The sequence below is a fragment of the Culex quinquefasciatus genome, chromosome 3 (assembly GCF_015732765.1).
Source record: "Culex quinquefasciatus strain JHB chromosome 3, VPISU_Cqui_1.0_pri_paternal, whole genome shotgun sequence".
In the NCBI taxonomy this organism is placed as follows: Eukaryota; Metazoa; Arthropoda; class Insecta; order Diptera; family Culicidae; genus Culex; species Culex quinquefasciatus.
In genome coordinates, this window is record NC_051863.1 from 149,982,097 (window position 1) to 150,004,791 (window position 22,695).

The window sequence follows — 22,695 nt, forward strand, 5'->3', positions numbered from 1 at the left end:
ACATCGTGTGTGTCGAGGCCGTCCAAGAGGACGGCGCCAACGACTTTCATCAATTCCCGATTTTCCGCCATCAATCCTGGGGGCCACCTCGTTAATCCCACGGCCGTACAGAGCGAGTTGCTAGCTTCTTTTTTTTTCGCCACCGCCAATAGTCCTTCCTGACCGGTTGAATCCTTTCGGATTAGGGATTTGTTTTACTTTTTTATCGCCGGCTTGGTGCGTCACTGTAGGCGAGCAAATTTACATGGGTTGGCCAACGGCCGGCGATGAACACATGTCCTCGCGGCAAAGTCCGGACGCGCTCCGTTCTGGGCTTGCAGTTTTAGCACAGAGTAACGGACGTGGACCTTGCATTCCTTGGATTCCTACAATTTCTTATAGGGTTCTCGGAATCTTTTACGATTCTCAGAATCTCTTTTAATTCTTAGAATCTCTTACGATTCTCAGAATCTCTAACGATTCTCAGAATCTCTTACGATTCTCAGGCCATCTAATGATTCTAAAAATCTCTTACGATTCCCAGAATCACTTACCTTTCTGAAAATCTCTTGCGATTTTCAGAATCTCTTTTGATTCTTAGAATCTCTTACGATTCTCAGAATCTCTAACGATTCTCAGAATCTTTTTTGATTCTTAGAATCTCTTACGATTCTCAGAATCTCTAACGATTCTCAGAATCTCCTACGATTCTCAGAATCTCTTACGATTCTCAGGCCATCTAATTATTCTCAAAATCTCTTACGATTCTCAGAATCATTTACGATTCTTAGAATCTCTTGCGATTTTCAGAATCTCTTTTGATTCTTAGAATCTCTTGCGATTCTCAGAATCTCTAACGATTCTCAGAATCTCTTACGATTCTCAGAATCTCTTACGATTCTCAGGCCATCTAATTATTCTCAAAATCTCTTACGATTCTCAGAATCATTTACGATTCTTAGAATCTCTTGCGATTTTCAGAATCTCTTTTGATTCTTAGAATCTCTTACGATTCTCAGAATCTCTAGCGATTCTCAGAATCTCTTACGATTCTCAGGCCATCTAATGATTCTCAAAATCTCTTACGATTCTCAGAATCTCTTACGATTCCCAGAATCTCTTGGGAATCTCAGAATCACTAACAATTCTTAGAATCTCTTGCAATTCTCAGAATTTCTTTCGATTCTTAGAATCTCTTGCGATTCTAAGAATCTCTTACAAATCACATCATCTCTTACGATTCTCAGAATTTCTTTCTATTCTTAGAATCTCTTACGATTCTCAGGCCATCTAATGATTATCAAAATCTCTTACTTATCTCTTACGATTTCCAGTATCTCTTGGGATTCTCAGAATCACTTACGATTCTTAGAATCTCTTGCGATTCTCAGAATCTCTTTTGATTCTTAGAATCTCTTACGATTCTCAGAATTTCTTCCGATTCTTAGAATCTCTTGCAATTCTCAGAATCACTTTCGATTCTTAGAATCCCTTACGATTCTCAGGCCATCTAATGATTCTAAAAATCTCTTACAATTCTCAGAATCTCTTACGATTTATAGAATCTCTTGGGATTCTCAGAATGAATTACGATTCTTAGAATCTCTTGCGATTCTCAAAATCTCTTTTGATTCTTGGAATCTCTTACAATTCTCAGAATTTCTTGCGATTCTCAGAATTTCTTTCGATTCTTAGAATCTCTTGCGATTCTCAAAATATCTTACGATTCACAGCATCTCTTGCGATTCTCAGAATCTCTCTCGATTCTCAGAATCTCTTACGATTCTCAAAATCACTTAAGATTCTCTGAATCTCTTGAGATTCTTTGAATCTCTTGCAGAATGTCTTCCGATACACATAATCTATTACGATTCCCAAGATGGTTCCAACCAAAACAAAGTCCACTTATCTCTTTCCTCACCGGATCAACGCGCCCAACTCTTCACACTGTATCACACTCTAGATCCTTGTTTGTGTTGTTTCGTACCAGCACAAGCAAACTACAAACTCCCACCCCCACTTCACCACCTGCTACGTGGCGGGATGAATGATTCAGGCTTAGGCGTGAGCCGGCTCGCCGGCAAGAAAACAAACTCCAGTTTCGGCCCGGAAAATCTACGCACATATCCGCGCGAAGCCTCGCGCGGCCAGTTCTGGATCGCACTGAATGAGAATTTGTTTATTTTTCGAATTCAATCCTCGCGACGATATGGGCGCGCAAACGACATCGACGTAATTGAACCGGTTTATTAGTGCCCCCCCCCCCGGCCCAAAGCCAGCGCTGGTTACTAAGTGTGGCGGCGGACTGGCACACCGCACTATGGGGTATTTCCATATAAGCGAGCGGCCAAAAATATTTTTTTGCTTTTTTGTGACTTTTTTGTGTTGTTTGTACTTAGTATAATGAAAACAAATGAATTTTGATATTTTTCCAAAAAAAGTTTAATTTTCGATTTTTCATATATTTGAGGCCACATGCATTAAAGTGGTGAATTTTGATATTCTTGCTCTGTCTATTTGATGCACGGAATGGCGGTTTATGCTATGTTAAAGTTTCTGATTTACGTTCAATCTCCCTCCTCTTTTTCCTGAGTTTAAATCCACCTCTCTTTGAAGACCCCCATCCCCCTCCAATTAAAATTTGATTTTTGCGGTGTTTTAGAATTTTAGACGGTTTATTTTATGGAACATTGTATGGATTCTCGTCCACGTTTTTGGTTGATCCACTTGCAAAATTCACGTTTTCCACGATAAATTCTTCTAAATCAAAATCACTATGTAACCGATTGTCTTTAGATTACTTAAAATATGAACTTCTTCTATGGGCTTTTGTATACCTCGTTTTGAAGCTACAGAACAGCATGCGTAGTTTTTCCTCTGTGGGTTTTTCCTGAGTTGATCATGTGATGGTTCTGCAATGTTGTAATTCTTACAAATATACTCGAAAGCAGTTCTCACGTTTTCAGAATAGTGCTTCGTTATATCGTACAGGGACACTACGGTATTATTATCCATACTTTCAAAAGAACACAACAACGAACTGATATGAATATTCGACGAATCGTTTCTGTAAAATACTTAGAATAGGAATTTCTAATTTTATTAAACGTACCTAAGTACCGTAAACTGGGGTGACTTTGATAGCCCGGGGTGACATTGATAGAAATTTGATTTGGCCACTATTTTTGATACATCAATGTAACAGTCACATTTTTGCATATATGTTCGATAATAAGCTTTCCTTAATGCTTACATACTCAAAATTCTCAAAAATGTTTAAATATTAATTTGACGGGCATTTGAAAAACCTATCAAAGTCACCCCGGGCTATCAAAGTCACCCCAGTTTACGGTACCAACAAAGTCATGAATATCAAATCAATTTCAAAACATACATAGCAGGTACGTCATTTCTGCCTCCGCAGGTAAATAATGTGATTTTAACCAAGCGTATACGCGAAATCATTAATTTTCTTGCATGAATCAAAATGTTCAAAATGGCATAACTCAAAAGTGCACATAAGTGCACTTTGAAATTTGGAGACAAGTTAGGACATGGTTCAAATTTTAAGCTGCAAAATTTTCAGATCGCACAAATGCACACAAAAAAGTACTCCATTAACAAAGTTGAAAAAAACTAAATTTTGAATAAAAATCCATCTTTTTTGATTTTTATTATTTTTTTTAGCCTATAAAAGTGTGTTTTGTAAAATGTTATTGAAAAGTTGAATCAATTACCTTTCTGAATATTTATAATGATGCAGGAAAAAATACATAAACAGCTACACAGTACAACTATGAAAAATAATCATTTTTGTCAAAAACATGTTTTTCTTACCATTTTCGCCTTTGAAGGTCTGCAATTCAGTGAATATTGAACCTACAACTTTCAAACTCCGGATTTTTCTTAGTTAGAATGTTTATTTTCGAAAAAAAATACCAAAAAAATAATTAGAGTATGTCGGTTTTTCGATTTATGGCCGCCTGAAACCCCATAGTGCACCGGTTGGTGGCCCGATATCCGGAGGATCTCTTTGTGACGGTGTGGTGGAGTGGAGATTTGTTGGAAATTTAGAGTATTTTGAAATTTTTAGATTCTCCTAGAGGTATTATGTTATCCAAAGATATGTGGAAAATCCAAGGATCCAGAAATAAAATGCTCTCAAAGAGTCCTCAGAATCTGCAAAGAATTCCCAGAGTCTCATAGGATTCCCAGATTTTGTTAGGATTCTCAAAATCTTCAAGGATTCCCAGAATCTTTTAGGAATCCTAGAACCACTTAGGATTACCAGAATAAATTTTGAATGACTCTCAGAATCTTCAAAGATTCCTTAGAATCTCTTAGGATTTCCCGAATCTCTTAGGATTCCCAGAATCTCTTAGGATTCCAAGAATCTCTTAGAATTCCCAGAATCTCGACAGATTCCCAGATTTTGTTAGGATTCTCAGAATCTTCAAGGATTTCCAGAATCTTTTAGGAATCCCAGAATCACTTAGGATTACCAGAATTTTTAGTGATTCTCAGAATCTTCAAAGATTCACTAGAATCTCTTAGGATTTCCGGAATCTCTTAGGGTTTCCGGAATCTCTTAGGATTCCCAGAAACTACTGGGATTCCCAAAATCTCTCAGGATTCCCAGAATCTCGACGGATTCCCAGATTTTGTTAGGATTCTCAGAATCTTCAAGGATTCCCAGAATCTTTTAAGATTTTCCAGATTCTCTTAGGATTACCAGAATTTTGAATGATTCTCAGAATCTTTAAAGATTTCTTAGAATCTCTTAGGGTTTCCGGAATCTCTTAGGATTCCCAGAATCTCTTAGGATTCCAAGAATCTCTTAAGATTCCAAGAATCTCTTAGAATTCCCAGAATCTTGACGGATTCCCAGATTTTGTTAGGATTCTCAGAATCTTCAAGGGTTCCCAGAATCTTTTAGGATTTCCAGAATCTCTTAGGATTACCAGAATTTTTAATGATTCTCAGAATCGTCAAAGATTCCTTAGAATCTCTTAGGATTTTCGGAATCTCTTAGGATGTCCAGAATCTCTTAGGATTTCCAGAATCTCTTAGGTTTCCCACAATCTCTTAGGACTCCCACAATTTTTAAGGATTCTCAGAATTTTTAAGGTGTCTCAACACCTTCAAGGATTTCCAGAATCTCTTAGGATTCCAAGAATCACTTAGGATTTCTAGAATTACTTAGGATTTCCAGAATCTTCAAGGATTCTCAGACCCACATAGAACTTCCATATTCTAGCAGGAATCTCAGAACCTTTCAGGAATTCCACAAGCTTCAAGAAATTCCGGAATCTGAAATAATTTTTAAATTCTACTAGGATTCCCAGATTCTTCCTACCTTTCATTCCTCGAGATTTTGATTGAATTCGTTGTTATCTAAAATTTTCTCGATTCCTTTATAAATAATTTCAACCAGTTATTCTACAATGTTCACCATCGCACCAACCGCTCCCGTCCATCGATTCCGCGAAGCAAGGATATTACGTTGCGTTCGATTGCCGGTCACCACCACCACACCACTATGGTGTGCCCCGGCGGATTATCATTTTTATCTTTATTACTAATGTACACAGTAATACACGCACGGACGGCCCCAACTCTGGACTCACCGTGGAAGGGTCAATCCCTGGACAACGCCAGCAGCTGCCGCGAGGCCATTCCAAAACGGCCAAATGGTCACGCATTCCACACCGCTCTTTGAATCCGATATTCATAGTTGCACACACACAGTTTTGGACACTCAACACGTTGGCGCTGCTGGTCCAGTGGGCAAGGCCGATGATGGATGCCCGGAACTTCCGGTTGGGCTGAAAGGCTTTTTCTCCGATTGCCAATAATGACACATGTCCGGGCGTGCCACTTTGGCTTTGTGAACCCTTGACGAACCGTGGTTCATCAAATTATGGAGTTTAGAACGCTACCGCGGTGGAAGGACGTCGACGATGACCTTCCGGTTTGGTTTATTAGTGTATTGGGGTGAGGTTCTCATGGCAACGTGGTCAAGCGACGCGTTTTGGTCAGTTGAGAGGAAGTTTGGCTTAATCTGATGATGGGTTCAAAGGTGGTACAATCTGATAGATGCATGGTTTAGCGGAAATGGTTCTCCTTGATCTACGTAATTTTGCAGACTAGTGAACCTTTACGAAAACTTCGTAGATTTTCAGAATTAGATTATTTCATTTTGTCCACGATTTTCGAAGATTTCAAGAAATTCTAAAGATTCGCATAATCTTTAAGGATTTCCTGAATATTTATTATTTCTAAAAATTAGGCAAATCGAATCGTTTTTTTATTATTTTTAGTTGAAGATTCTTCAACAAAAAATGCATGGACTAATCCAGCACACATCAAAGCCCGCTAAAGCAGAACAAAGCGCGTGATTAGCAAAGAACGTGACTAATTTGAATATAACAAACCTTTACCTTTTCACTCTGGCACAACTGGCAGTCGGCAAGCCCCTCGAGCACATCATAATCCGGCCCATCATCATCACCATCACATCTCGTCACCAGAATGGGCACATACAAACGGCACACACACACGCCCATACTAACGAGAGGCCCCGATGTAATTTGTGAATTGTGTAAACGTAAACTTGGAGAGGTAACCCTTCGTTGGTTGGACTCATGTTTGTCCTAAATATCCTTAGTGTGGACAATGTTTCGAACTGCACTACACCGTAAAGTAAACCTACACAGAATCACACACATACACTCACATACTGGATTTATAATTTTATCCCTCAGTTCGTGCCTGCAACAACAATCCAAGATTGCTTTATCCTTTGAGGCTGAGTGTGTGTGTGTGCCTGTTTATCGAAGGATAATTCCTTTTCAAAAAAAAAACACGCACGATTCGACCTCGAGTGCCAGCCCCTTACACTTCATTAGAGTTGGCACGACCCCTATTTCGTGTCTTTCAAAAGTCGTGTTTGCTTAACAAAAATGTTTTATTGAACCCCTCGCGAGATTTCGTAACATTTTTTTTTGCGGCAGTGATTCGCTCTTTAATCATTCTCGTCTGTAATTTTAATCCCGTCTAATTTTGAATCGCACCTTAATCCGCTTTCCCTCTCGGCTGTGTGCACACGAACGAACACCCAAACACAAACACATGTGGGGTTCTGCTTGATGAACGATGAAAACACTCACACTGCGAACTGTGATTACAAATCAAATCTAAACACAGTGCCGTCACACAAATAAACGCACACACACACACATGCTGCGACAGCTTCGTGCCGATGGAATCAAACTAAATCAAATTGCGGTGCAAGAAAAAAAGGTTCCAGGAAAATCCATCCGAAACATATAAATTTAGGATTTCAGAGGAGAGTAAACTGCATTCAATTAATCAAAACTGATTTTGTGAAATTTTTAGAGTTTCGTGGTGGTGGTGACACTAACACACAAACTCACACACAAAATGATACACATAGAGACAGATAGTGTGAGCAGCGTTATGTTGGATTGAGAGTGGATGTCAGATGCCAGATGTGTTTTGTTGTTTTACGGTTTGATAATAGAAAATATCGAGTAAATATGAAATTTCCTTGTCCTATTGTTTTTTTCTTTGAGAATACAAAGTTTCAAAATTTGACTGGATCTCTACGATCTCGCAAATCATCTGTTCTATGATTTTTTTTATTTGGATGAAACTTTGTTCTTGCTTTTCCAACACGGAAAAAAGTCAATTCTTGAAATCGTGAATTTTGTTCATGAATTTGAGAACCACGAAGAAATATATTCACGTTTCTAGTACAAAAATGCACAATACTCTTGAATAAATTCCTTCGTGGATTTGGAATTTATGAACACAATTCACGATATTGGGAATTGATTTTTTTTATGTGTACGTCAAATTGCATTAGAGGTGAACAAACCATGGCTCACAAAAAAAAAGCCACGGTTCATTTTGAAACTTTGGTATTCTGATAGAACCATTCTAAGATGAAATAATATTTAAGCCTCTGTATATTTTAAAGTTTACAAATATAATTAATTGTATTTCCAGCAAACTGTAGCATAAAATTTATTTTTGATAATTGAAAATGTAGTTTAAACTTTTAAAATGCTTAAAATTAAAATTCGTCCTAATTGTGTACACGGTGTACTTTTTCATAAATTTAAATTACTTCAAAAGTAAATGAATTTCTAAACAAATAAAAAAAACTTTTCATTACACAACTGATCGTAAACAACAATTAAAGAGTTACTCGAAAACCAATATGAGCATTTTAAAATGCTTGGAAAATTTTGCCAAAATACTACCGTCATCTGGGGCAAATCAGGACTAAAGTCTGAATAGGGAGAGCAGTGTTTAGATCTTTTAATAGCATAGCATAGCATTGCATAGCATTGGTGTCTACCCGTTTGCTCCGTGGACCACAGATGAAAAGTAGGAACCAATCATACCCCCCTTCGCAATTTTCAAAGTTCCCTATCGTGCTGATCAATACCGACGCCAGCCACGACTAGTGGTAAGACACGGGAAGTGGATGGGAATGTTAGTCCGATACTTGAGTGATGGGACCGCTTAATCGGCTGCGTCTCCGACAAAGTATTACAGTTTTGAGGGGTTAGTAAGATGGGTGTAAGGTCAGGATTCACTGTGGTAGGTGATGGGACCATAAGCAACTTGTTCATCGGTTGAAAATTTAAAATCTTAGGCAGCCGGCTGCGGAAAGATAGCTATTTAGGGATTTAAATAAAATATTAATTCGACCGCGATTCTTCAAAAATTATTCGTCGCCGTGCCTTCCGATCAACGGTGATGTAGGAAGGGCTTCATTAATTAAAATGTTTTTATATAATAAGCCTTAAAACATATTCGACGGCGTGCCTTCCGATCATCGATGATATAGAAAGGACATAATCCAACAATACGACTTGCTAGTCTGAAAAAAATTGGTACGTTTCTATCGAAAACTATAAAAAGGGAACAACACAAAAAACTTATTGGCCAACGAATGCGCGAAAGAAAACAATGGAAAAAAGAAGACGGAGAAAAAACAAAACTGTTCGTCCTCACAGGCACCGCTCTAATGATGCCATTATTTAATTATTAAACCCCATGCACTCGAACAGTGACACAAACAGAGACGAAAAAACACGAAAAACAAGACTGCGCGTCCCCACAGGCACCGAACTAATCAGCAGTGTTTAGATCTTTTGATTGTTTTAAACTGGGGGTGAATAGAGCGGCTCAAAAGCGGAACCGTTTTGAACTGTCAAAGCGGAACCATTTTAACACTTGTAGCCCCAACGGGGTCAAAAAAGTTGGAAATGCAACTCTACCGGCTAATTCAACCCTTAGAAAAAAAAGTTGGAAATGCCTTTTTGCCTTCCTCACTGAGGTAAGGCTATAATCCTGCTCTAAAAATGAACTTTTTATTAAAAGCTCAAAGACCCACCTTCATGTATACATATCGACTCAGAATCGAAAACTGAACAAATGTCTGTGTGTGTGTATGTGTGTGTGTATGTGTGTGTGTATGTGTGTGTGTATGTGTGTGTGTATGTATGTATGTGACCAAAATTCTCACTGAGTTTTCTCAAAACTGGTTAAACCGATTTTGACCAAACCAGTTGCATTCGACTTGGTTTGGGGTCCCATACATCGCTATTGAATTGTTTGAAGTTTCGATAACTAGTTCAAAAGTTATGTATAAAAATGTGTTTTCACATATATCCGGATCTCGCTTAAATGTATGTAAACGATGTCCGGATCCATCATCCGACCTATCGTTGGTTAGGTAATTGAAAGACCTTTCCAACGAGTCCACAACATTGAAGATCTGGCAACCCTGTCTCGAGTTATGACCACTTAAGTGATATATTTGTACTTTTTTGATGCCGGATCTCACTTAAATGTATGTAAACGATGTCCGGATCCATCATCCAACATATCGTTGATTAGGTAATTGAAAGACCTTTCCAATGAGTCCACAACATTCAAGATCTGGCAACCCTGTCTCGAGTTATGACCTCTTAAGTGATATATTTGTACTTTTTCGATGCCGGATCTCACTTAAATGTATGTAAACGATGTCCGGATCCATCATCTGACATATCGTTGGTTAGGTAATTGAAAGACCTTTCCAATGAGTCCACAACATTGAAGATCTGGCAACCCTGTCTCGAGTTATGACCTCTTAAGTGATATATTTGTACTTTTTTGATGCCGGATCTCACTTAAATGTATGTAAACGATATCCGGATCCATCATCCGACATATCGTTGGTTAGGTAAATGAAAGGCCTTTCCAATGAGTCCACAACATTGAAGATCTGGCAACCCTGTCTCGAGTTATGACCTCTTAAGTGATATATTTGTACTTTTTTGATGCCGGATCTCACTTAAATGTATGTAAACGATATCCGGATCCATCATCCGACATATCGTTGGTTAGGCAAATGAAAGGCCTTTCCAATGAGTCCACAACATTGAAGATCTGGCAACCCTGTCTCGAGTTATGACCTCTTAAGTGATATATTTGTACTTTTTTGATGCCGGATCTCACTTAAATGTATGTAAACGATGTCCGGATCCATCATCCAACATATCGTTGATTAGGTAATTGAAAGACCTTTCCAATGAGTCCACAACATTCAAGATCTGGCAACCCTGTCTCGAGTTATGACCTCTTAAGTGATATATTTGTACTTTTTCGATGCCGGATCTCACTTAAATGTATGTAAACGATGTTCGGATCCATCATCTGACATATCGTTGGTTAGGTAATTGAAAGACCTTTCCAATGAGTCCACAACATTGAAGATCTGGCAACCCTGTCTCGAGTTATGACCACTTAAGTGATATATTTGTACTTTTTTGATGCCGGATCTCACTTAAATGTATGTAAACGATGTCCGGATCCATCATCCGACATATCGTTGGTTAGGCAAATGAAAGGCCTTTCCAATGAGTCCATAACATTGAAGATCTGGCAACCCTGTCTCGAGTTATGACCTCTTAAGTGATATATTTGTACTTTTTCGATGCCGGATCTCACTTAAATGTATGTAAACGATGTCCGGATCCATCATCTGACCAATCGTTGGTTAGGTAATTGAAAGACCTTTCTAACGAGTCCATAACATTGAAGATCTGGCAACCCTGTATCGAGTTATTACCACTTAAGTTATATCTGTGTACTTATTTTTCTGGATCTAAAAAAAATAGCTGAAGTATGTGTCCAAACCACTCATATTACCCATTGTTGGTAAAAAGTGAGGAAGGCTCCAACCACATAGGTGGATTAAGTTAGTTTTTATTATAACGTTAAGTAGACGGGTCAATTTTGGATCTACCTTGTTGGAGGTGATTCTTGACATTCTTCCGGATCTATTGCAACAAGAATCATCCAAATCGGTTGAGTTTTCGCCGTGATACAACTTGTTGAAGTTTCATTTTCAACTTTCTGACCCCCTTGGTGCTTCGCGTAAGTTTCGACCCCGTTGGTGCTACAAGTGTTAATGTTCGCCAGAAGCAGCAGGTATTGTTATTGATCATTAGGGAAATAATTGTAAAAAGCAAATGTGGTTTGTCGATTTTCTTTTTCTTTTAATATTTTGACTATTTTTTTTAAATAACGAATTACCAGAACCATTACCAGTAAAATCATAGTCGAGCCATTTTTTCTCAAATGAACCCACTTCCTACTGGCTGATTCCCTTTTCAGCGCCCATGCGGAGGTCATCTTCAACTGTTGATTCCGCCCGAAATGTGGGCACAATTTGCTTTTTCTAGTACAAAACGGTTTTTTTTCAGATGGTGTACCTACTTCGTCTCAAAATGTACACTATACTTCCGGGAGGTCTTGCTTACAATTTGCTTCAAACCGACTTCGCAAAACTTCACCCACTTCTGATGTAGTTATTTGTCTTTCAAAAACATGAAAAAAGGTGCACAGCGGATTCAAAACAAACAATTCAAGTACAAAGAAAAAGTCACGCTTGTGCTTGAACCACCTTTTTTGGTGTCTACTTTTTCTACAAAATCCTAGATTTAAGTTTGGGTGCCCTCCCCATCTAATTATTCGAACGTTGTGATCCATGGTTCTCAAGCGAACCTTCTTGCTTTCAATTTTTTTTTGAATATTGTATGAAAGTTTAATAAAAACAATTCTCTGAAATAGACAAAATTGTGAAAAAGAGCGAAAGAACCATTCAAAAGAGCGGCTCATTTTAAAGAGCGAGCGAAAATGAGCGGATCCTGAAATAAGCGGTTTTGCCCACCTCTAGTTACTTTGCATGATTACTTTTTCCTTACAAGTTCATACAAAAAAGCATGTAAATGAAATTCTGTACCTTTTTAAAGGAAAAAATATGGACACGGAAAAAAACCATTGATTTTGTTAAAAAATTTGTCACTAAAAATTAAATTCTCAAAATATGTATTTTATAGTTTTCGAAATGTTTTAATACGTTTTGGCGGACTAGAAAATCCTCCGCACAGTGCAAAATCTGGTTAGGGAGATTTAATTTTTTTAAAATCATATTTTTCGAAAAGTATCAAAAACTTTGACAAAACGTATTCAAAATATATTTATAAAGCAAAATTGAATTTCCAGTCGAAAAGTACTTAACATTTTTTTTAAATTAAATTTACCCTTTTCAAGTTATAGTTCAGGTATACATTTTATTGCACTTAAAAAATGAAAATTTCAAGTTGGAACGCTAACTGGTTTATGCACGACCCCCAAGAAAAAGCAGTAAAAAATGACACCAAAGCGTATGCTTTTCAATCGGATCTTGTTTCCATAAGAGAGAAGTTCATTTTTCCGGGGAATCATAAGAACACAATTCTTTTAATAATTAAATGAGGGAAACATATTGAAAGTCTGGCAACACTGGCTTTATATGAGCATTTAAGTTAAGTTTATGGAATATTTGAAAGTCAACTCTTCGTATCATCTGTGTGTTTGGTAAGGTAACTGGCATAACTTTTACATGAGAACCAAATCAAGATGATCTAGCAACACTATCATCAGATATTGAAGCTTATTGAATGAGTAAGTATTACTGAATTATCTTGGATTAGGCATGAATCATTATATTAAGAAAATGTATTTAAAAATAAAGATCAAATGATGTAAATGTTGTTTAACGTTCAGGTAAATTTTTTTATCAGTTTGTAGTGGAACCATCCAAAACCACGTGGACACCTTAGGGAGGGGGGGGAGGGGTTGGGGGAATAAACATTTTTCAAGGCAAAATACATTTTTCCTAACTTGAAATCCGTGCACATAACTGCGTCGAGAAAAAAATAATTTTAATAGATAACCCCTGGCTCGATTCTTTAGTTATAAATAAGTAACTGTGCCAATTTTAAGCCAAATCAGTTACGCTTTCGTCGCTTTTAATCGTCATAGTTTGTATGGAAAATTCACAAAAATGTATAAGAAAAGCAAAAAAAAAACAACAAAAGTTTACCAAAAGGTGGCGTTAAATATGTCGGATCATTGTCAAGTGTTATTATAATGTAAAAGTTTTCGACAAAAAACTTTGTCCAAGACTACAAAACGATCCGAGTTATCCCTGACGAGTTATTAGCGATTAAAAGAAGACGTTTTTGTATGAAAAGATTTTTTTCCACCGACTAACGATCTACGACGACCCCTTACTCTTAAGCGATTTGGCTTAAAATTTGAAATGTTGTATTTATGACAAGTTTTTAAGAATTTTTTTCTAAGGAATCGAGTTGAAGGTATTTCTGATGTCGTTTTTTATTGCCACCCTCGTGGACATTCTTAGATTTAATGTTATCATGATTTTTTTATAACTGTTATTTTGAATTGAATTGAACAATTAGAACCTTCTCACTGCTAGGAATCCTCATCCAAAATCCTGTTTTGTCCCCGCTAAAAAAAAATCCAGCAAATATATTTGACGTATTCATAAAATTGACCCCGAAAGCCAACCGGCGTTGGCCCAGAAACCGTACCCTCAAGGTTAGAAACATACGTGCCGCGAGGAGGCGTCCGGGGTCGGGGACGCAGTCACAAAAATCATTCTCCCCGTCCCCACACTTCCCCTTCAACGCGCGCAAACTTGTTGGAACGCCGCCGCCGTTGCGCCGCGTATTTTAATCCGTCCTGGTGCGCGCTTAGCGCGGATGGTGTTTATATGTATTTAACGGATTATGCGCCTACATGTACGCCCCGGCCATCATCCCTGCCTTCGATCCTGGGCCTGTGTGTAAAAGTATGTCCATACGGAGTGGGGACCAGGGCTGTTGAGTCTATCGCTGTGTGCATGTAAATTTAGGCGCCACACAGACACACGTTCGCGCATGTGGGCCCATGTGTCCACACTTGGCACAGGACCCTCCATGGAACGGCGGCTCTGTCCACGCCGGCGGAACGACGGATTTACCCGAGCCGGGCATAAATTTAGGCGTCGTCGCGGAGGCCCCATGTGTCGTGATCCGCGGAATTGGGTGCACTGAGGGAAGTCGTTTGTTTTGATCTGTAAACATTTCGGTTAAAAAAATTGTAGCCATCGGGATTTGATTCCAGGCTCTTTGATTAGGATGCTCTCATTTTACCGCTACGACACGACCGCTTGAAGCTTCTTTTATTTTCTTTTTTTTCACAATAATTAGACTTTTTTTCTGATAATTTTTCAATTTAAAAAACAGAAGAAGAATTAATTATTATTAAATATTGAACTTTGTGTTAAATATTGCAAAAACAATCAGAAAAATTTCCCTCAGTGTCTCACAGGAGCGCTCCCACCAAGAGTACGACGTGGCTTACGCTAAAGCGGCTATCGTTTTAGTATTGATGGAAAACGATTCCCCGCCACCAGCCTCTCACCTTAATCAGTGCCACCAGGCTAGGTTTTGTTTTTTGGGGTGGGACGCAATGTTTGTTTTAGTACGTCCCCCCTCTCCCTCCTAGCCGCTTTTCCGAAACGATTCATCGTGCTAAGCTTTAGCCGGGGCTCCGAAAGCCGGCGTATTTCGCGTCATCGCGACGAGGTTTTACTTTCGTTTTCTAGTCCTGAAATGGTAGAGCGAGCGTGGAACACCTGATTCCCTCCTTCCCCCCGTTAGCTAGTTGGGGAAATTGAGAGGGAAAATCGGTGTCGGCTTTCATGTTTAGAAATGTGTGTTGGTAGGCCCCTAACCGTTTGGAGTTGGTCGTAAAAGTGCCAAAAACGACGACCTGTTTCCAGCGTTTTCGTTGCCAGGGAGGATTTCCACCGTGGAGACACGGATTTGATGGGGACATGTAATAGTTTATCTAATCCTAGGGTAATCCGTCGGTGGAATCCCTTGGATTTTCGACGACCGTATGAGCTTCGTTGAATTGCTGGCATTGGTTGTAGTAGGAAATGGGTAATGTGATTCCCATTTGAAAAACTATCTTATTGTTTTCAATGTTTTTGTCGTCCAAAATTTAATAAACAATGTAATTTTACCAAATATCAACCTCCAACATTCTACAGAACTAATTTATGTAGAATCAATTGACATTTCCAATAACGCCGTCCACGTGCGGCTTTTCTCAACAGCAGTTCAAACTTGCCACAAAATTATCTACCCTCTTATCAAGGACACCACATCAAAATATCCCACTTTTGCGCAATTCATCGCTGATGGCATCGCATATTTTCAAAACAACAACACCGCCAAAACCCTTTTCATATCTAATAATTCCGAGCAGCAGCACTCCCTCCCATCCTTAAAACCAAACACTCAAGCACACATCTCGCAGCGCGTTGACCATCAATCGCCAATTAGCGAAATTAAATGAAACCAAACCCCCGCCGCACAGTCAGTCACAAGTCCTTCAAAGTGAAATCTGTGTCACCGGTCTGATCCCTCTCGTGCAGCGCCACTCGACCGTGGCTATCCCGCAAAAAGGCCCTCGGGAAGGGTCTCGATTGTGCCAATGAGAGGGACAACCCGGATGAAATAGATCACTAACTAACAGTTGCAATTTGAAATGAGAAATTTTGTTTGCATTAAGTGCATACCAAAATTATCTTTTATCTAATGCATTAATTTATGGCCTTTTGAAAAAAAACTTCAATGTTTTGACGTTTTGAAAAATTACGTTTCTTCTTCTTTCACGATTTCTGTTTTCATAATTTTTGAGATTTAAACAATTTTTTTGCAATTCCACTGTGAAACTGCCAACTTTTCCTGCCCTTCTGGAGAAACGAAACGGCCTACTTTTCCCTTCCAAAAATAACTGAATGAAAAATTAATACCTTTCAATAACTGCTGAAAAGTTCTACTTTTCAGTACTAGTATCGAAAAGTAACATTTTTCAATATTGTTTTGTTTTGAACGATGAATTTACTAAACACATGAATGTTTGACATAAAATTCCATTAAATAAGCGTTTTTAGGAATTGCAAAAAATATTGTAAGCAACCTCGTTGCAAAACTTGATTTTTCAGCACTCGTCGTATTTATCCAACTCGGTAAACCTCGTTAGATAAATGTACAACTCGTGCTGAAAAAATCTTCTTTTTGCAACTTGTTGCATAAACTACTATTAAAACATTTCAAAAGCTACTGTAGTTTCAATTGATTGACTCTCAAAAGAAGCTTTCAATTATTCACAATCATTTCTTATTATAATTGAATTTTGTTTAATTTATTGAATGTAAGTAAAATTCCCGAAAACCGGATTTTTTTAAAAAAAAATTTCAGGTTTTTTATGGGTCTAAAAAACTATTTTGGAGCCACAACTTAGAATGTGCAACAAAACTAAACGTATTGAAAAAGTTCTAAATTTTTATTCAAAATTCTAACTTGAAAGTGAAATTAAATTAAGTTTAAAATGCACCGTTTTAATGTTTTAGACATTTATGGATTAACAACACGTTAACGTAAGTATATTTTTGAATATTGAAAACAGTGATCATGTATGATTATTCTTCAATTAACTGTGAATATTTTTTTATGATTTCCAAATTAAGGGGTTACATACATGTAGAAAATCACAAAATTTCATATTGCAGAAATTTTATTGAATCCACTAAAATGATGATTTTCAAGCACTCCTGAACGTTTCATGAAGATATTACATGATTAAACTGAGTTAGAGACGATTTTCAGCTCAACATTTTGCCGTGCGCAAAGCGAACTGTCAAACTTTCTGAGCGTTTTTCTCGAAACACAGAGTTAATTTACTGGTGCCCCGATATGTCGAGATGGGATGGACCAAATTTGCTGAAAATTGGGGTGAAGACTCTCAAGAACTATTCCGTGTGCATGACGAAGCTCGATTTAGAAATTTTGCTTTTTAAAAAATACAAAAATCAAAAACTGACGATTTTTTATATGAAAAACACAAAAATATTATAATCTTTTTTTTTAAATAAGTTTTTTGAAAATCGGCCTTCGTCATGCACACAAGACCGGTATAAAGAGTCTTCACCAAAATTTTGAGCCGATTTGGTCAATGCAGGGTTGAGATATCGTGGCACCCGTTTTTTGAAACTGCTAACTTCAAATAGCTACATCTTGGCAATGATACAACCAAATGTCTTCAAAATTGTTTTGATAATGGATGAAAATGTATATTTTAAATCCCTGAAAACAGATTTTAAATAAAATTTAGTTTGTGCTCACACCAGCCTCTGACTTTTCTGTCGATTTACATGTATGTAACCCCTAAAGACTAACGATAACTCGGCAACTATTGATTCTATTTTTAATGTCAAAAATGAAATATCTCGATAAATATCATTATCTTCTTAAGGCCGATGCAAATATTTTTCAATCTTTTTGTTCCTCTGGCCGGGATCGAGGGGTGGGTAGGGCAAAACAAAATATTCAATTTGAAGTAAGGCCGTTGCAAATTGTTTTCAATGTTTTTGCAACCCCCCCCCCCCCCCCTCTCCTTTCAAAACTTTTCCGATAAATCAGAGAGAAAAAATCTTACATTCTTTGAAAACTAATGATTGTATGTATTGTAAGTACTTGAAAAGTTATGCAAAAAAAACGATATTGGCTAAAGTTTGCAAGATTGTGAAAAAGGTGTTTTTTTAAAGAAATCCGTCATGATATACATTTTCGAAAGGTATTTGAAAGATCTTTCCAACGAGCCCGAAACATTGAAGATCTGATAACAACAAAAACATTAAAATATATTTATTATAAACTAATAAAAATTTACAAATGTACAAACTCATAAATTTCAATAACTATAAAATGTTCGTTTTGATTTTGAAATTGGTGATTATCTTTAAAGAATTTAAAAAATATATATTAAGCAGCGGTCATTCATATACATTATATTAATAAATCAACATTATATTTATTCTATCTGAAATTAACTCACAAATATCTAAAACATGCAAACGGTACAATCAAAACATTTTAAGAACTTTTTGATTGTAAGTAAAAATTATCTTTATTGTGATATTAGAAAATATATTAAATAACATTTCATAAAAATTTTCATAAAAAAAAACAAGTTAAAAAATATCTGTAAAAAAGCTTTTCAAGGCCTTTCATTATTCTTTTTTGGGTCCCCGTAAACATAACAAAAATTGAAAAATTAAATCATGAATTCACCTTGTATAAAAATAATCAGCACAAAGCAGCAGAACGAAACATGGCTCACAAAAAAAGAGCCGCGGTTCTTCTTGAAACTCCGATCTTTTAAAAAACCGTTCCAAGATGGAATGATTTTGAAAATTTGTGTTAGTTTTTATGTATGGAAATAATCCATAAGATTTTCAACAAATTGTAGCCTTAAATTTATTTTTATAAATAGAAAGTGCAATTTCATACATTTAATTGCATAATAAAATAATCCAAAAATTGTCTCACGTTATATTCAATTTTTTTAGAATATTTCTTCCTAATATCAACGATTGTTCATTGCAGAAACAAACGCAATTTTGAAAAATTATGACCAATTTTCTTAAAAATTCTAGATTTAAGTTTGAGTTCTATTCAATTCATCAAACGTTTAGGTTTGGGTAAAAATATTGAAATAAAGACCGTCAGGACTTATGGTTTCCGAGCGCATTTTCTAGTTTTAACTTTATTTTTATAATAATTTATACAAGTCCAATAAAAAAACTTAAAATTTTGAAAAAGAACGAAAGAGCCGTTCAAAAGAGCCGCTCTTTTTAATGAGCGAATGAAAATGAGCGGCTCCAAAAAGAGCGGTTTTGCCCACCTCTAGTTAAAAAAAGTAGCTGTGCCAATTTTGAGCCCAATCGGTTAAGGGTCGCTTTTAAGCGTTGAAGTTTGTGTGGAAAAAATCGAAATAACGTAAGGGGAAAAGCAAAAATTTCAAAATTTCATCAAAAGGTTTTATCATAAGCAACTTTGTTAAAGACCGCAAAATGATCCGAGTTAACCCTGACGAGTTATCAACGGTTTAAAGATGTTTTCTTTTTATAAAATGATTTTTCTTTCATCAACTTCAACGATAAAAAGCGACCCTTAACCGTTAACCGAATGCGCTCAAATTTTCGTAGTTACTTATTTTTGCAAAATCAGGGAGTTTCACTGATGTTGATTTTTTTATTGTCATCTTGCGGTGTTAATATTTTTCCGAACCGTCCTCATCTCCCATCACAACTTTGCTAAAGACACCATATTGTTGAGAAAATCTCTTCAAAACGAAAAAAAAAAAACGGAATCGACGTAACACCTTATAATGTGGCCCTCTTAAACCTTGCGGTTTCGTCAACGGATCCACAGGTGTGTATCGTTCTTTTTGCGACAAGACTCCGCCTCCCGGGTCTCCTAAGTGTGAAGGTATGGGCACGGGGAGAGGGCACCGAATACCTATATTTACACTAAGAATTTTTTGCGTCCGCCCCTAAATCTCTTCAAGAGATACAGATTAAATTTGTTTTATAATGAAGCCGCCCTAAAAGGAATTAGTCAAATCAATTCGCGAAAGCGTTACCACTAAGCTACGTGGCTCGGTTATCATTTAACAATTAAACGTAAAGTTTTTTTTTGTAAATTTTCAGATTGAAATCAAGGATGTTTCAATTTATATAAATAGAGTTGGATAACTTGAGCGGAAAATATAAATTAGTCTTTCAAAAATCAATAAAATTAATTTATGGTAGCAGTTCCAAAGTACTGATTTGACTATAAAACATATGGTTTATTGTAATTACTTGTACAGTAGAATAAAATTGTTTCTCTTTTCCCGGGATCCGCTGCCCACCAGATCTGGTGGGATAATTTTGCGGCTTCCTACCCCGTCATCAAATTAATATTTTTCTCCTTGAGCAAAATCCCCACCAGCTCCCATTTTTCCCATCGCAATAAATTTAATTGATTCCCATCCGCTGCTCTCATCTCACTTACCGTTCACTTTGCTAAAGTCAAAGTCCTTCCGGTCCTGCATGGCTGCGGCCACGGCCGTAACGGCGGCCACCGGTGACTGGGGCACTCGGTCCGCCAGCCCGCCGTTGTTGCTGCTGGGGGTGTGCGGCGGTGGCGGCGGCGGCGGCGGTGGAGCAACCGGCGTTGGTCCGTTGCCGGCGTTACAGCTGGCACTGTTCGCGCCGTTTTCCGCCGTCAGCGAGTTGGACACACTGATGCGGGGCGTTAGCGATCGGATGGCTGCTGCGGCTGCCACGGCCGCCGATCCCATCAACGACTGGGACACGCTGATCGCCGGATGATGGGGGGTGGAGGAATTGCCGTTCAGGTTGTCACTGTTGGACGACGGATGGTGGTGGTCCGACGAGTGTTGTTGCTGTTGGGTTTGCGGCTGATTTGGCTGGTTCTGTTGGTGCTGCTGCTGCTGCTGCTGGTTGTGGTGTCCCTTGGGGCTGGACATTTCCAGGTCACGACCGTTCGACGACGGGGACACGGGCACGGACGATTCCTTCTTGGGGGATTTGGGACGTGTCAGGGCCAGGGCTTGCGTCTGGAAAAGAAGGGATATGAATTTTGGTATTGAGAGAGTTTTAAAGAAATTTAAGAAATTAAAAATACGCAGAATGATCCTGAAGTAGGATATAAGTGATAAAAGACTAAATAAATTATCTTTCATTAGTCGCGAAAAGCAAAGAAACTAAAATCTTCAAATCGCTTCAGGCAAATCCTCGAAAAAGGTCCGAAAATTAAGAATCACGATCGCGGAATGTAAATAAATAATAAATAACTGATATCTGCAGGTCAGACCATTCCCCGCTTTTTTTCATTCCAAGGGTGTCACAACTTCAAAGCGAGTGCAGAAAAACTCGCTCGCGGACATGGAAAGAGATTTATAACAATTAAGATTAATTTAAAGATCATGATCACAACATATTTATAAACTGAGTCGTCGTCGTCGATGAAGATGGTGTCACTCGGCCAGTAGCGGCGGCATCCAGCGCCGCTGGATTGGTTACAGGCCGGACGGCTTGTATTGTCTCACCAAGAGTTGCAATATCTAACGAAATCAGTTTCAATTAAGTTAACTGCCGTACAGGGCCCGGTTCTTCGATCGGCGAGTGTCGTGTGCTGCCGTGTGCAACCCTGGCGGACTTCATCGTTGGATATTGGCTGCGGATCGATTGCGGCTAGTGATGATGTCCCCTGATCTGGTTGTTGGACAATGTTTACAAAGAATCAAGAGACAATTGGTTTTGAAATCTCGGTAAAGTTAAGTTTTTAATTAACCAAACTTTGATTTAAACATAAAATTCCAAAAAGTACGATTCATCACAACAAATATGGAAAGTCTACTGCATGTTGGGAACTGTTATGACCAGGATATCTATCTGCTACCTAGCTTAAGTGGACCATGATGAACACTCTGCGTCATGTTAGATTGTTTTGAGTCATCCAAAAACTGTCAGAAGATATGAACTGGATGGATATCTACCCGATCAACGGAGGTCTATATGGGTGTGTTAACCATTGGTATAGCTTCAGGGAGCTTCAGCTAGTCAAAATGAGTACTCTGCGGATATATCAATGGTTAAATCACGTTGGTCATCCAGGTCATGACTTCCGGGAGTTACCGGATGACCCAAAACAATCCATCGTGGTCCAAAGTTACCATCGTGGTGCACTGAAGCTACCCGAGCAGACGGAAATAACGTGGGAATAACATTTTTTGATATTTGAAAATACTAGGCCAATAACATTTTTTGTTATTTATAACAAGATTTGTTATTCGATGTTATGATTTTTTTGTTATTGGATTGTTATTGTAATAACAGACTAATATCATGTTTGGTTATTCTTCGAACAAATCCTTTTTATTATTTTTTGTTATTTTAACAACTAATCCGATCATTCCAATAACAGTTGAAGTTATTCTTCCATAACAAAAAATGTTATTCCCAAGTTGTTTCGGCTTTCAACCAATATTAGACCAATAACAAATTTTGATATAATAACATAAACTGTTATTACACCCTTATGCAAAAATTGATTTTTCAGGAAGATTCCATAACACTTTTTGTTATTTTAACTGAATTTGTTATTGAAATGACATGAATTTAGTTATTACCGTCTGCCCGGGTACCTGAAGCAATATCAATGGTCTAAATAACCATATAGACCCCCGTTGATCAGATAGATATCGAGACCATATCTTCCGGGAGTTCCTGGATGTCCCGAATTATTCCAACATGGCGCAGAGTGTCCATCGTAGTCCACTGAAGCTACCTGAAGCAATACCAATGGTCAAAATAACCATATAGATCCCAGTTGATCAGGTAGATATCCACCAATCGAACAAAAATGTCAAATAATT

The 22,695-nt window shown here is 37.8% G+C and overlaps 1 protein-coding gene across 4 annotated transcripts in view; it reads right to left on the reverse strand.

Annotated features, from left to right (window-relative positions):
• The window catches only part of LOC6037143, a 185,027-nt gene that overhangs the window by 74,995 nt on the left and 87,337 nt on the right, over positions 1–22,695 (reverse strand). For all 4 annotated transcript variants that reach the window (XM_038261949.1, XM_038261947.1, XM_038261948.1 and 1 more), the window contains one exon: positions 20,307–20,874. In XM_038261949.1, coding sequence (XP_038117877.1) covers positions 20,307–20,874 — 568 coding nt within the window. The remainder of the gene's footprint in view (positions 1–20,306; positions 20,875–22,695) is intronic.